Here is a 15,604-nt window from a genome sequence, read left to right on the forward strand (position 1 = left end):
AGTCTGATGTCAGAGACATACCACATCAACACACTGGATCAAGGGGCAACTTAAAGACGTCTTACTACTTATTGGGACAGGAAATTAATTGGTCAAACACAGGACATAAATTCTAGTACAAAATTAACCAGTTGGTTTCCCAAAGAAGTAGACAATCCTATTCACAGCTGGAATACAGGTAAGCTTCTCTCTCTGTGGTAAGTCAGAAGAAAATACATTTATGGGAAAGGGAAATTAAGCATCTCCAGAGCCTATGAAGTTTTCAGATTACCTATGAAAATTAGGTTAGTTACAAAAGTTAGTCTGCTCCAACAGGAGAAGATTCACTTTATTAAATGCAACTTGAAACACAGGCTGTGCAGAAAGACAAAGACCCTAGTTTAATATTTATCTGGAAAACCTGTGGAACAAGTTGGTTAAAAAAGGGAAAGACAGATATTCATTGGACTGCATCAAATAAAAGCAGATTGAAATGCGGCTTTCTTTTCTATTTCTTCATCTATTTATTTACAACTATGCTGTCTGCTGCAGACACTGCAAGTTATTTGCACTGTACTCTAAGCTGTCTTGAGCGCATATGAGAGGCACGTCTTCTGGGAGGAACAGGATAAACTTCACCCAGATGCATAAACCCCCAACGCTGGTGTCTGCGAGACTGTGAAGTCCTGAGCAGCGCTGTGGTGGGTGCAACCCCAGCAGTTCCTCGAGTCTGGTTGCACTGTCAAAGCAGAGCCAAGCTGAGGGGCTGAGGCTTGAATCCATCACTGAGTGTTGTCTTTGTTTAGTTACTTTTTCCTCTGGAGGCACAAGTTTCACTGTATGACCACAGATCACCTTCATCACTGGTGGAAACTCAGAAAATGTTGGGGGCCGTAACCTAGGTATACCAACAAAAGGAGCCTTTGATCCATTAGGGAGAGTACTGCTCTGTGACCACTGACAGACATGGAGTTTTCACTGATCTGTTTACATTTCAGCTGTTTTCCTTTGATATACTAACATGTCCAAACAGGGTGTGATTTCTACCGGTTAGAAAGCCTGAATGTTGCAGTAAGTCATACAGTTTGCTTTATCATTTTCACCTCCACAGCTTTACCATGAACACCTACCTCTTTGTGTATGACTTAATGCAATTCTGTGGACATTCCTGGATATTTACAAATATGATCATCAGGTTCCTGTCATTTGGAAAAGGTAGGATTCCTTCTGTGTTTTCCTTACACATTTTAAAAGGCAGTGACACACAGAAACATCAAACTAGAGATAAAGTTAGGATTCCAAATAGGTGTACGTCCAATACCAAGGGCTGTAATTTCAATTAGAAAAACATTGTTTTATCTATTAAAAAGGATGAACAAACTACTAGTACCTACATTCTGCCTGTATCACATCAAGAATGAAGCTCCTGTTTTGCTAATGAGCTTTACTATTCAGCAGCATACTTGTAACATTTGACTTAGACACTGACCTAAATGTGACTAGGTCCAGTCATTATGGTGAATATTAGTCCTATTGAAGCCACTAGGAGGGAATGTCTTTGTGGTTGTTGTGCATGAGTCTGTGCAACATATTTGTCTTTCTGCCTGGGGTTAAGGCACAAAACCAGAAAACTAGTTGCTGGAAATTTAAAATTATTTATAATGGTGGACAGTTGTAGGTACATAAAATATCTACTTTGTGGTCTGCTTGTTTCAGGAAGTGTCATGGGTACAGATACAGGCAGGAACTCCACATCTCCTCATGTTTAGACATTCCTCATACCTTTTCTCAACATTTCTACATATTCAGAAATATCCTAAAACAGTTCTCTAAACCAACACATCCTGCACAATGTTTGCCAGTGCATCAAGTACAGGGGATCCCATTCTCTTCTCAGCTTCCTACCTCTGTGTCAGGGCCACACACAGAGAATGGACTGCCTCCTCCCCGAAGCTTTGCTTCTGCTACCCAAAAGTTTGGTGCTGTATGAATTTCATTTCTTGTCATCTCCAGTGGTGACAGGGCAAGAGCAAACCCAGTAGTTCATCCAGGCTTTTACCATATAACCAGTCTCTAATTTTCATCTTCATTTTGTCTGTAGATTCATTGGCCGACACATTTTACTCCATAGGACTTGTAATGCGCCTTTGCCAGTTGTTATCTATATTGGAAATCCTACACATCCTCATTGGCATTGATAAGAGCCATCTTTTCCCCAGGTTTCTGCAGGTAAGTCTATTTCTCAAGACACTCCTTCCACAACCTGCACACTTCAGCCATGGCTGCCCCTGGGGACAAGCCCAGACTGAACTACCTTGAATGGTCCACCTGCACCTTTCCTCAGGCACCTTAATCTGCTAATGGTTTGTTAACTGCAGGAACTGAGCTCTCAGAACGAGGCTGGGAAAGAGATGCTCTCACAACTTTTTTCTTTTTTAAGTGAAAGTGAGTGCTCCATGCCTAGCCCACAAAGCAGGGACCTGGAAGATGTCCACAGAAGTGGCCCCATTTCTAGGGTGCCATAGGTGGTTGAGGATACTTCCTCCCCAGCCAACTTGCTTACAGCCAGAAGACAACATTTCAGAGTGTAAGTTTCAGTAGCTAATTCTTTTCCATACCATTTCCTCACTGACAAGTGCATATTTGTTTTGCAGAGAAGCACAAGACATGATTTTGTGGGGTAGCAAAGGGATAGCAGTGAGAAAACCACCAGCACATCAAGCCTCCTGAAACAGAGTTTGCTGGTGGTCATGGAGTGCAGTAGGAAAAGAACTGAGAAATGAAGGGACTAAAAAATAATTAATGCTGGGAGAGAAAAGAAAGGAGAATGGTCATATTCTTGCTGTAAGGGTCTCTGCCCTCTCACACCCAGACATGGGCAACTTTTGTCAACATCCAGAGGTTCTGATGCTGTTAAGGGGTTTACAGGGTGTATTTTCAGCTGTAGGCAGAAAACCAGCCAAAAGATCACATGCTATAGCAGAAAGCAAGATCATTCTCTGACATTTTCCTTACCATACTCTTGTTTTCTGTTGAGACTTAGTCTCAGGTTTTGGTATTTGTCTTAATGTGCTGGAAAAAGTAAAAATGTTGACTTGAGTTTACCTTCAAGGCTTTCAAATCCTTAGTATTTGAATAATGGTGAAACTGGTATTGCTCTCAGCAATCAGAAGGTAGAAGATTAAGAGTAGTTAGTTATGTTTGTAGTTTTCTGGATAACCCATTTTTGTTAAATGACATATCACATGGGTGAAGATGTTCCTCTTTTAAAATCTCCATTAGAAATCGATTGACTAATACAGATCTCTGTTCTTTATGCTGCTCACTAAATATGGTAGCAAATCTGTCAAAATGCCATTAACTCTTTTCCCCTGCCTAAATCTACATGCTTTTACACTGACCTAGGGAAGAAAAAAAAAAAGAAAAAAAAAGAGTATCCTATCTAATGCAAAGAGCAGCCTGCTAACAGTCATTAAAGCAAGGCTTGTCCTGGCAGAGTTTACACATTCCCCAGCCCTGATGTAGTCTGTTCCTTTCTTACCCAGCTCTACAGAAGCAGAGATCAGGGAAGCCTGCATAAACACTGCTCTGTGTTGCCACAAAAGACACTAGATATGAAATGGACATTCTGAGCAAGAAAACTGTGACCTTTCTTGGGCAGTGCAATTACTACAGTGCTCTCCAGGGCAGCATGGAGAAAGTGGAACGATATGGCACTGTGACTCCAAACAGATAGCTTTGGATCCTTACTTCATTCTTTCCTCAAGTGTTCTCTGACCACAAACACCACTCTCTTGCCTTGAATTTAGCAGTAGTCTCATGCTGTCCAAGCAAGGTATACAAACTCTTTGTGTAGACTTCGCTTTCGCTTGGGTTGCCCTGCTTTAGCTGTGAGAGTGCAGGTTAAGCAGTTGTATGCCAACAGTATTTCATGTGCCTTGCCACAATTTCCTCCCTAGGAAAAAAAATGAAGACATATTTTCGACAATGCACTGTTGACAGACAGTTAGAGATGCTTACCTTACTGCAGCCTACTGACTACTGCACATAGTCAGGACACTGGTAAAGCTGCAAGAATTTGATAGTGGCTGCCCTGTTCTGCATTGCCACCATTTGTTCTGACTCCAAGCTTAAAACATATCCCTAGACGCGTCCCTCAGCTGTCCACACACATGCATTATCTACAGTGAACATCTCAGATGATCCTAGGATGAGAGAACAGGTGGCTCTGGCAATGTCAGGGAAGCACATGGGTGGAAGTAATGCCACCTAAAATAAGCTCTGAAAGCACCCCTGTGGTGGCTGGTCGTTTTGTAGGCGTTATAGCAGAGACAAGATTTAAGCACAGTGTGAATGAAGGATTTCTGCCAAATATTGTGGTTTAGTAGCATTTACAAGGAACACTTTGAGATACACATTACAGGTAGTGGAAAAGCAAACTCAGAGGTGTTTTCTGGAAAAACCCCATTCAGTATGGCTTCATTGAGTGACAAAGTCTCAGGCCACCAGGCACCTGAGAAGGGTTAGGGAGGCCAAGGCCAAGTCACAAGATGGGAGAGAGAGGAGACCTGTATGATGGATGCTTTGGAGGAAGGGAAGACAAGGGAGGGTCACAAAGTTGGTAAAGGGATGTCTCTCAGGGCATTTGCAGTTTGAGTGATTGAGAGAACAGGAGAATGTGTCACATGTCATTGTAGTTGCCAAAACAGAGGATAATGAAATTTAGTAGTCTGGCCAGGGAGTAAAGGCTGATGGGACTGGTACTTTAGCAAGGGAGAGAGTAGGAAAGATGTATGAAAAGATGCATTTTTGTGAATAAAATAACCAGTGAAAAACACCAGTTCTTCATCCTGTGCAAACAGGATTGGATTTACCAGACCAAAAGCAACATACTATAGCTTTGTGATAAGAACATTAATTTTTAACTTAATCTAAATACTTAGTCACACTTTTTTTTTTTTAAACAGTCACTAAATCAAAGAGCTATGTAAGGGTTTCAGGTACCAAGTACAATACTGCACAGTCACGGTTATTAAAAAATGGAAGTGAATGTGCTGCCTACTCCTGCCCTAACCTCAGCTAGTTTGATTTGCTCTGTCTCACTTACTCGCTTCAAATGCCCAGGCTGCCTTGTGGAAATTTACGCCATTCTACAGAACTTGCTGTATCCTCTGAAAGACCAGTGCTGGGAGAGGAAGGAAATTCCAGTTTGATTTTAACACAAAGAACAAGAAGGAATGAAAAATGAAACCACTCTATTTATACTTTGTTAGGTGTCAGCATATACTTCCTTTTTATGAACATGAAAACACAGGCCTTCTAGTTTTGATTTTTTTTTTTTTTTTTTTAAGCAAGAGAGTAGCAACAGAGAATATCGTATTTCCATTCATGTGAGGAGGTCAGATGATCTGTAGGAGAAATGAGCTGTGGCTGAGCAGCAGCACATGCTTTTTATATATACGTGTATATATGTATGTGTGTATACACAGACATATGCATACATGTATGTGTGTATATATATGCACATGATTTCATGTATATACGTATACAGATGTGTGTGTAGGGGGACAGTATCAACAGACATTTATTGGAAGCTCCTCTTCTTCAAGTAGCAACCTGCCTTCTCACTTGCTGAAAAGGTCCCCAGACTCCAACTAACCCTTGCCACCTTGCCACCCTTGCCACCACCTTCAATTTGTGTGAATTACCTAAAGGTGAAAGAAAAAAGCACAATGTCTTGAAGGGTAATAAAGGCAAGCAGGCAGGCAACCTCCTGATTTACATAGAGAAGAAGTAGGATGCCCCAGTCTGTCCTCATTGTTGTGGCTGCAAACCAGCTGGCAGCCAAACATCACACAGCCACTCACTCACCCTCCCTGGCCTGGGGGCAGAGGGAGTTAATTGGAGGGGTAAAGGGAGACTCATTGGTTGAGAGAAAAAGTTTAATAATTGAACCCAGCTTCTTGTTCACCTGGACATGGGCAGGACATGAGGAGTCAGAAAGTTCTTGATCTCTTAGCAACAACTCAAAACATGAGTGTATTATCAACATTCTTCTCATACCAAATGCCATACTGAATCCAAAGCACACCACTATTCTAGCTAAAAAGAAAAATTAATTCTATTCCACCCAAAACCAGGACACTCATGAAGTCATCAGAATTGCCCTTGAGCAGCCAGGCCTGTATCCTGTCCCGCAGATGTGCTCTAGAGCAAGGCCACATGTGGTTTTCAGTTTTTTGTCTCTTATGGCTGCTTTGTGCATCCCATTGTTTGCTGGCTGAGGCTGGCTGAGTCTAACATGAACAGACGATTTACAGGGGACCGCTTTGTCTCAGGTCCAGTTCCCTGCTCTTGCAGGTATTTAACATAGTTTACAGTCTGATTACTGACTTCCATCATCTGCAACTAGCGAAGCTGAGTGCCTGCAGTGCTCCCCTTCCCAAACATGAATCCTCTGATGGAGGAAACCTGATGAGCCCCAGCTAGGTGATACTCACTGCCTCTTGTGCACCTGCTCGTGCCCTGGTGAGAGAAGGAAATCCAACAGCCTCTTCCACTCCCAGACCATGAGGCTGAACTGTGGGTCTCCATAGCCACTCTGTCTCCTTGGTCAGTGCTCATCCTTTTGAAATTGAGGATGGTAGGTACCTGTTTGCTGCTTATCCTTTTATCTCACTGAAATAGGATGAGCTCCTGATCACTTGACCCATGATGTTTTCTAGCACTTTTGAAGAGCAACTGACTGTTTGGAAAATCTGCCAGCTCTCACATCTAAAAACACAGCCACCTTTTCATTGTTGTGATAAAGCTTTGGTCACTAGGTCAGATAATTCCCTGAAATATCTCTCATATTAACAATATTGCAGAACTCTCTCTCCACATTCCAGTCTCATTATAGGGTTGCTAACAAAATGCCCACACCACCAATGCTTTACTCCTTTACAACCCTCCACTAAAATGATTTCAACTCAGGTTCTATTTCATTTATTCTCTCACACACACAACTGAGTTCAACGTTCACACTGCTTTTACCTTTGTTTTGATTTCCCTCTTTTGATGGTTGTCCTACCACGCTTCTCTTATCTCTGTGGTATCTGCTTTCAGATCCTGCATCAATACTTCCAGTTCCCCCATTTTCTTGTGAGGTTCCTCAGCATCAGCGTACAAACACAGGACTTACTAGGTCTCACTCTCTGTTTCCTGGCCCATCTTACAGAGGTCTGTCAACATCTGACCTTCTTAGAAATCAGTTCCTCAGTTAGGGACCAATGGGATCAGCAGCACAAGATCACAGCCAGGGCAGGGTGAGAGGCAGCAAGACCACTTTTAACTGTCTTGGCCCTTCAGTGCTTTTCAAGATGAGGAACCAGATCCTCTCACGTAATTTTGCTGAATAGTGAAGTGATGGCTGCTTTATCTGACACATGTGGTTGTCAAAAAAAATTCTGTAGCCAAAATGTTCCGTGCAGGAACCAGTAAACACTATGTAGCAAAACTACAGCACAAACTTGATGAAATGCAAAGTTCTTATTTAAGGTAGGAGTAAGGGGAAGGGGGAAACCAAGTGAAGAAGAATGGCTGTGCTTATAAAAACAAACACCTTGTTAATCTGTTTTCATTGCATGATTTTTTTCACTGACTTGACATCTTAACCCATAAAATCATTAAGCCTAAGGTGCCTTATGGAATAGATGGCAGTGGCTATAAAAAAACCCCAATGAAGCTATACTGATTCATACCAACTGAATAGAAGCAAGTTTTCTCCTTCAGTGCTTTCAAAGAGAGTGTAAATCCGAGTGAACTACTACTGTTCTGGGAGAGCTGCACAAGAAACTCTTGGCAGTACTGAATATTACAGATACATTTATTTTGCAGGGCAGGGCATGGATACTGATAGGAAACTTGTCCAAGAAAGCTGCAAAAAGACACAGTTTTTTTTTCATTTCTTGAGCTTCAATATTGCCAAAGTCTTTTTTTAAGATGGAGACACTGTCTGTTTAATCTGCTTTTATATCTTCTAGTTTGTAAAGGCATACCTTGTGGGTTGGATAAGGTTCAACTACTAGAAAAATGTTATGACATAAATATTATGGCAAATGTTATGAAATGGTAAGATTAAACTCACTTCTAGCCAGGAATAGAATGGAAAAAAAACCATAAAGTATTATACTTTTCCTCCTCCCCCTTTCTGGAAATCTTACATGAGAGATACCTCTTGGGACACAGATCTCCAAGCTATGAAAAGACTGTGAGATTAGCAGTGTGTGGCATATTTTCCCACCCAAGATGCCTCTGCATCCCATGGCCTCCCATGCAGCCTACTAGCAAGGGAGCTTACGCCCACCAGCCCTCCAGGCACCTTCAGGGACACAGTGGGAGAAGTCTTTGCTCCCCTGACCTCTGCCAGCTAATCCACAGGTTTTCTGGTGTACAAACTCACATCATCCCCGTTGGCAAGCAAACCTCGCCCCTTCCCATAGAAGATCCATGATGCTGCAGCCAACAGTTTACAGTTCCCTGAGCTGGAGGCCGACTGGGTCAAGAAGCAAAACGTTCACTGGAGCATTTGTGTAAAGAAAACTGGATTCACCTGTGGCCTCCTTTTTTTGCCAAAATAGCACAGAAAAGAGAGCTATAGAAGGTGCACCCTGAATTCACAATTCTTTTTTCTTTTCAGATCACTGAGAGAGTAATTGTTTTATTTGTCGTGATCAACAGTCAGGAAGAAGTTCAAGGGAAATATGTCGTGTGTGTTTTATTTTTCCTTTGGAATTTATTAGATGTGGTCAGGTAAGGAGTCAACGGCAAAACCACAAAGTGAAAACAGGTCATTCTTGTAAGCAGAATCCCACCCCCACTGTGCTGCAGGCTCATTTCTTTATTTTTAAACTGGTAGAAAAGCATATTATCCATTTTAAATAAAAGCTTTGACCTTATAAGCTACTTACTGATTTTTACAAAAATCTGCATAGCTGAGAGGCAGAGTGACTTACAGAAGTAAATGACTGCATTAACATTTGTAGTTCAAAGGCTTTGACCTTTCTAACAAAAATTTAGAGGGAAATCACAGCTAGCTCCCAGGGAACAGCAATATTCCTAAACTGATTTACAATCCTATTGCTTTTATTTATTTATTTATTTATTTATTTGTTAACATCTCACTTCAATCCAAGATTGACAGCACAGTAAGGCAGCACCGGCAGAACTTCTTGCTAAGATAGAAAGACTATTCTAGGTTAATTGCATCGTGCTTCCCAAAAAGCCAAGAGCTCCCGCTGCAGAAACTGAGAATGTTGGTGTAGTAGGGTATATATCACACTGCAGGGACAAGGCACACAAGGAAAAATAGACAGGAATATCACAGAGGATTTTGGCCTCAAAATTTTTGTATGGTGAAAGGTGGTGGTGGTAGAAGGATAATGGTGACAAATCCACATTACTGACTTTGCATTGGTATCTGAATGTCAGTAACGTTTCTCAGATGGAACTTAAAGCCTCTAAGGGTCTCAGTTTGTAGACTTACAGCACGAAAGACATGAAATTAAGAAGCATTTTAACAAGACACAGCCCTCACAGTAACCTCTGTATGGAAGCATAAGTTTTTTCCTTATCTTTTTTCTTTCTGCTCAAACAGCTTTCTGCTCTTTTAAGTAAGTTGCTTTGGAGACTGACTGGGGAATATGGATTTAGCCAGCAGAGGAAATGTACATAGTAAAAAGAGATCTGAGAAAGCAAAAATGTCAGGTAGGATTACTAAGAAAGATTTTAAGTCAGCTTCAGAGTATTTGTTCTACATATGTTAATAAACTATTACTTGTATTGATTGTTTGGATTATGGCTCCATCCCATTTCTTTTTTGAAGTTTGTAAAGCTATAATAGTTGAACCTAATCTCAGATGAAAGGGTTCTCTGCAGCTGAAGAGAGGCCAAAACTGTAAACAGTATTAGCTGTAAAGATCTGTCAGTGTGTTATAGTCCTATCAATGCATCGTTTTCTATCATTGCTAAAGAACACAGTCCAGCATCATAGCAATAACAGTGGCCATTTAACAGGCAAGATACTGTGGACTACAGCAGCAAATGACTGATTCAGATAATAACAGAGTACAACTCATACAGATATAGAATTCTTACTTCATTTATTTTACAGCATCTGTGTCATGTCCTAGCATCTCAAAGAAGTGGTCACGTCTGAAAGTACAGGAATCTATCCCATCCCTTAGCCAACTAGTCTTGAAGTATTACAAATTCTTCCACATAGTTCTTCAGGGACATAAATATCCTGTGCATTATGGCTAATGATATACTAAGAGCAAATTCTGCAAGGTTTTCTATATTCATCTTCCCTGCCTATGCCACAAACAGCCTAAGAAGGTGTATAGCAAGCGAGTAGCTGTTTCTTTTTTGTATTGGGTTGAGATTATGCCTTAAAAGCAACAGTAATAAAAAACTGAAAAAAATCCTAAGGTTGCAGAGGGCAAACTTGAGAGATGGCAGTACATATACAGCCTATCAAATTCTTCTACAGTCCAGGAATGATGCAAAATTAGTCAAATGAATTAATAAGAAAGGAATACAGAAAGCTTGTTTAATGCTGGTTCCATCTGTCAGAAACAGCCACAGCTAAGAGTGCTTAAAAGTTCTTATTTTTGTATCTCTAGCAGGACTCAGCGCAAAAAGCCTTTCAGCTGACCAAAAATGCGATCAGACCTGTTTCTCCAGTGTTTGGAAAACTGCTGTACCATTTTTAGATTAAGCTTTAGATGTACCATTTTTAGATTTAGATCCTAGCTAGGATTAGCTCACCTTTGGAGACTGAAGTCCTAGGCATTCTGGTCTCCCACTGAGCAACAGTAACAGCCACAGTAAGAATAAAACATTGCAATACACTGGAGCACAACTGCTTTTTTTGCACCTACTACCCCTTCTGGGGTCCAGGGGAGGGGCAGCTGTACTACAGAAGATTAAATACCTGTGATTACCTTGCTGTTTAGCCTGGATTAGCTAGTTCAGCAGTCACAAATCAGCATTTTCTCAGCCCCAAGCAACAGTCATATTCTGCCTGCCCCTCTCAGTTGTAACATCCCTATCTTAAATCCATTTTCTGATGGAACAGTATGAAATCATGTTGGTTTCTGGATACAGCCTGTAGGCTGGAAAGCGTTATCGCTGTTTGCCTACTCCAGGGCAGCACCAGGCAACTCTTCTGAAATAATGAACTATCTATTTCAGACATCAATTAGAGCCTGAACAAAACTGTTGCAGTATTGCTCTGAAATCTCAGATAGGCAGCTCCAAGTTCTTGTGCAATTCCCTTGGATTCTTCAACACTATATCTTTATTTTTAAGACATAATCATTCCCTCTGAGCTCATCTGCTGTTCCTCTTATTGCAGATACACTTACAACATGTTAGCAAGGATGGGAATACACTACCTACCACTGACATGGCTCAATTTCTCACTGTGCATCCCACTCTATCCCCTTTCAGTTCTGGCTAAAGGTAAGAAGATGAGAAAGGCACCAGTGACTTGCTTCCTTCATCTTCTTCAGTGAAAATGTGGTCAGTTCAATTGTCATTTGTGTTTAAGACATTTCTTTTTATGTTGCCAAAGTAGTGCGAATATTTATGTACTCTCATACTAACCTGGATGTCACCTATCTTTCTCTTTTATGCACTTTCTCCTTAATAGGGGTTGTCTGTGATTTGTGTGTGGGTTTGTTTTGTTTTTTAAAAACATGAGAAAATGTTAATATTTTTCATCAAAACGCAGAAAATATCCCCACAAAAGACACAGAGATTCCCCCATTCCAGACTGACCACATTAGTGGTCCCAAAGCTGCCTTCTCCCTCACTGAGGTTGGCCTTACTGGCTCAGGCCATACTTAGCAGCTTATCATACTCAGACCAGGAAATGTGCCCACTGAGATAATATTGAAAACAGTGCAACTACAGGAGCAACATAACTTGTTACTGAATAGGAAATACTTGCTAATTCTAGTACTAAGAGCAATTAGCACTTCAGGCCTACAAAACTGAACTCAAGAGGCAAACAACACATGCATATGCATACGAATGATATGGTAAATTCAGCATATAATACAGCCATCTATACCTTAGAGGTAACTGACTTTTATATGAAGCTTTTTGATGATCTTCCACCTCCTTTTGACTTAACCATGTTATTTTACAGCATTTGCAATTTGTATATCACTGCCTTATTTTGAATCCTTTGGCACATACTCCATCGAGCTACCCTTTCCATTCGCCTTCTCAATCTACTTCCCCTATGTTCTGAAAATGTACCTGCTAGTGCTTTTCATAGGTAAGTATCTCATCTTCCAGAAATCTGGATCTCAACACAACTGGGATGATAATGGCAACAAAAAAATCAAATCAGTATAGCTCCTTTCAGAAACTCTTAACTTTTTCTGCCACATCTGCAGGCCACTGCAGGGAAGTTCATCACCAGCTGTTTGGATTTCCGATGTCTTTCAAATATAAATAATTGAATTTGCAAGAGACGCTGTGCACGTGAGGCATAAAAATACAAAGCAAATTGCTTCAGTCATCCTCATCTTAAAGCTACTTACTGAAGTTTGCTTTTTTTAAAAAAAGTAAAATAAAATTCTCATTTGATCACACTCTCATTCTGAATAACCCCTCCTCACTCATTCCTCCTAGCTGGTATGAGAAGTTCTATCTAAATTAAGAATTCTACAACTTGATTATTCAAAGGGGTGAAAAAAGAGCCTATGCAAAACCTGCATGTAAATAGACACCTTCTCCTTCTCAGTAAAACACTTTCTGAAACATTTGAACTGAATTTGGCTGCAGTACAGTCAAATCTTTATTCCCTCATTGGCTTTAACACTAATTTGAAGGATCTCATCTTTGCGATGTAGCGTTCTGTTCCTAAGTTCATGGAAGGAACTGTGCAAGATGAAGGCTCATACTGTTCCTTCTAAATGAACTGAAGATGCTTTGGACTTTACTCCCATGTTCTATAACCATTTTGTGTTTTGATTCAGGTATGTGCTTCATCATCCAGAACCTCTTCTCTGAAAGGAAGGCACACCTAGGGACAGGCAACATCAAAAAAAAAAGGAGCTAAATCTTATTTCGTTTGGAAATAAAAATTATATTCCCAGTGGGATGCTGTATATCATAGGTTAAAAAGAAATTAGACAAAGATTTTCAACACAAACCTCCTGTTTGCATGTACATTATCTGGCTATGTAGAGTGTTCAGAAAAGGCAGTTCTCTTTAATGCACCTCAAAATAACTAGTTACTTCTGAAAGTTTTGACTTCAAATAGCAGTTTTAAAAAATAATATATTTTTTCTAATATGTATTAGAGAACTCCAAAAAACCTGAAGAGCACCTCCACTCACAATTGCACTATCAACTCTTATTTGGGTGTTAATTCTTGACTCATTAGCAATCGATATTCTGTAATGACAATACCATTTCATCTACAAGATTATTTTATATTAGGCCAACATGTATGTGCCTCATACATTAAAATGCTAAACTGGCTAGAACCTCTCAAGGAGCAGAACATGGAAACTTTGCAAACTATGAGATTCATATGTTGACCAGCCCCAGACATTCACAAAGGATACCTCACATTCTGACCCAGCCTTCACTTCTTCAAACAAGATTCCAGAAAATGCAGCTAAACCACAAAGGCAAGTGATCAGGTACTCATCTACCATATATTCAAGGGGATATTATAGAGTCAGAAGTAAAAACTTACAATTGTGTGTCTGGTAGACATTAAGAATCTCTTTCCCTGCAATGATTTTCTTTCATGCTAAACAGCAGACAATACACAAAAGAAGCATGATGTACTTAAACCAAATATATGTTGTTCTTTAAAGGGAAGTGAGTGACCATCAAAAGCCATGTGCAAAATTCTAGCCGTTTTACTCAAGTGTGTTGCTCCTCATACTTCTGTACAACTATCTGTGAGAATGCAGCTAGAACACAGTCTCTTTAAAGGTTAGGACTGAAGTATATGGACAGCAACCCAGGGGACTGTACAAGTGAAAACGGACAAATAACTGCTTAGAGGCTTGCAGGGGCTTTTCTGATGTTTCATCCATACTGGTTATCACCTCATTTGAATTCAAGCAACTGGGGAGAAAAGTGAGGCTATTTTTCTGAGCTTGACTGAAAACTGGGGAGAGGGAGGAAAGATAATAGTTGGAAGGAAGATAATATTTAAAAGGGAAAATTAACACTGTCACAATATGAAGAGGCTTTTGCCTGTATGACTTTCTAAACCATGAAGCCTAAGAGGGTACATGGGTACGTAAGGAAAGAGCAAAGCTGGCCTTAATGGACTAATTTGTTACAAAAGGTCACCTACTATAATTTTTATGTATTTAACATATGTGGCAGATTAATACCTGCAGACTACTCTGACCACTTAAGTATTTGCAAACAATAGGCAACAAGCTCATGCATGCAATAGTATAGGGTCAACCCCGGATTTTTTTTTTTTTTTTTTTTTTTTTTTTTTGAGAGCACTGCAAACAGAGGTAGGAATTTGGAACTTATTAGAGAAACAGAAGTACTTCCACTTTGGACTTCTGTCTGACCCACATGGCTTCAACTGTGGAAAAACGTGAAGAAACATGTAGAGCAGCTGAATAGGATGACAGCTTTGAAAACAGAATAAGAACCCTTCACATCAAAACACTAGAGGTGAATCATGGACATTTTTCCCCTTGGAAATTCAATCTAATGTGTTTGTCATTAAACCGCTTGGAGTTAGCATACCCTGTAGGAGGAAATATGACTTATGATATTTGGTCTATGTGGCAACTGGGGAAGGAGCAGGGATGGCCTCCGTGAGAAGAAGCCAGTGGCTTCCCCCAACCCAGACACAGTGTGTTCCAGTCAGCTCCAAAACAGAGCCACCACCACTGGACACTGCTGAGCCAAACAGCAAAGCTGATGGCACCTCTGTGAAAACATTTAAGAAAAGGTAAAAAATACTATGCAGCAGGCATGAGAAAAGAATAAGAAAAATGTGAGAGAAACAGCTCTGCAGACACCAAAGCCAGAGGGGAATGAAGGAAGGACACTGCAGCAGATTCCCTGTGGCCTATGGAGAAGACCATGGTGGAGGAGGTTGTCCCTTTGCAGCCCCTGGAGGACCACGCCTGACAAGATATCCGCACTGCAGCCTGTGGAGGACCTCACACTGCAGCAGGTGGATGTGCCCTGAAGGAAGCTGCAGCCCACGGAGAGCCCACACAGGAGCAAGTTCCTGGCAGGAACTATGGCCCTTGAGGGACCCACACTGGAGCAGACTTTTCCAGGTGGACTGTACCCCATGGAAAGGACCCAGGCTAGAGCAGTTTGTGAAGAGCTGCAGCCTGTGAGAAGGAACCACACTGGAGCAGTTCATGAAGGACTGTATCCCACTGGAGAGGGACCCCATGCTGCAGGAGGGGAACAGCGTGAAGAGGAACACACAGCAGAGATGAAGGTTTATGAACTGACTGCAATCCTCATTCTCTATCCATCCTGCCCTGCTTGAGGAGGGAGGAGGCAGAAGAGTCAGGAATGAAGGAGTGAATCTGAGCCTAGGAAGAAGGGAAGGGGGGTG

At 41.0% G+C, this 15,604-nt stretch overlaps 1 protein-coding gene across 1 annotated transcript; it reads left to right on the forward strand.

Moving 5' to 3' along the window:
* The first annotated feature begins 906 nt into the window (after positions 1-906).
* HACD4 (3-hydroxyacyl-CoA dehydratase 4) lies at positions 907-14,472 on the forward strand. Its single transcript, XM_074932792.1, has 6 exons — positions 907-1,194; positions 2,081-2,208; positions 8,660-8,772; positions 11,378-11,484; positions 12,176-12,307; positions 13,014-14,472. The coding sequence occupies exons 1-6, from the start codon at positions 1,098-1,100 to the stop codon at positions 13,094-13,096; spliced, it is 660 nt and encodes a 219-aa protein (XP_074788893.1). The 5' UTR covers positions 907-1,097; the 3' UTR covers positions 13,097-14,472.
* The last annotated feature ends 1,132 nt before the right edge of the window (positions 14,473-15,604 follow it).

Source organism: Athene noctua, chromosome Z (genome assembly GCF_965140245.1).
Source record: "Athene noctua chromosome Z, bAthNoc1.hap1.1, whole genome shotgun sequence".
Taxonomy (NCBI): Eukaryota; Metazoa; Chordata; class Aves; order Strigiformes; family Strigidae; genus Athene; species Athene noctua.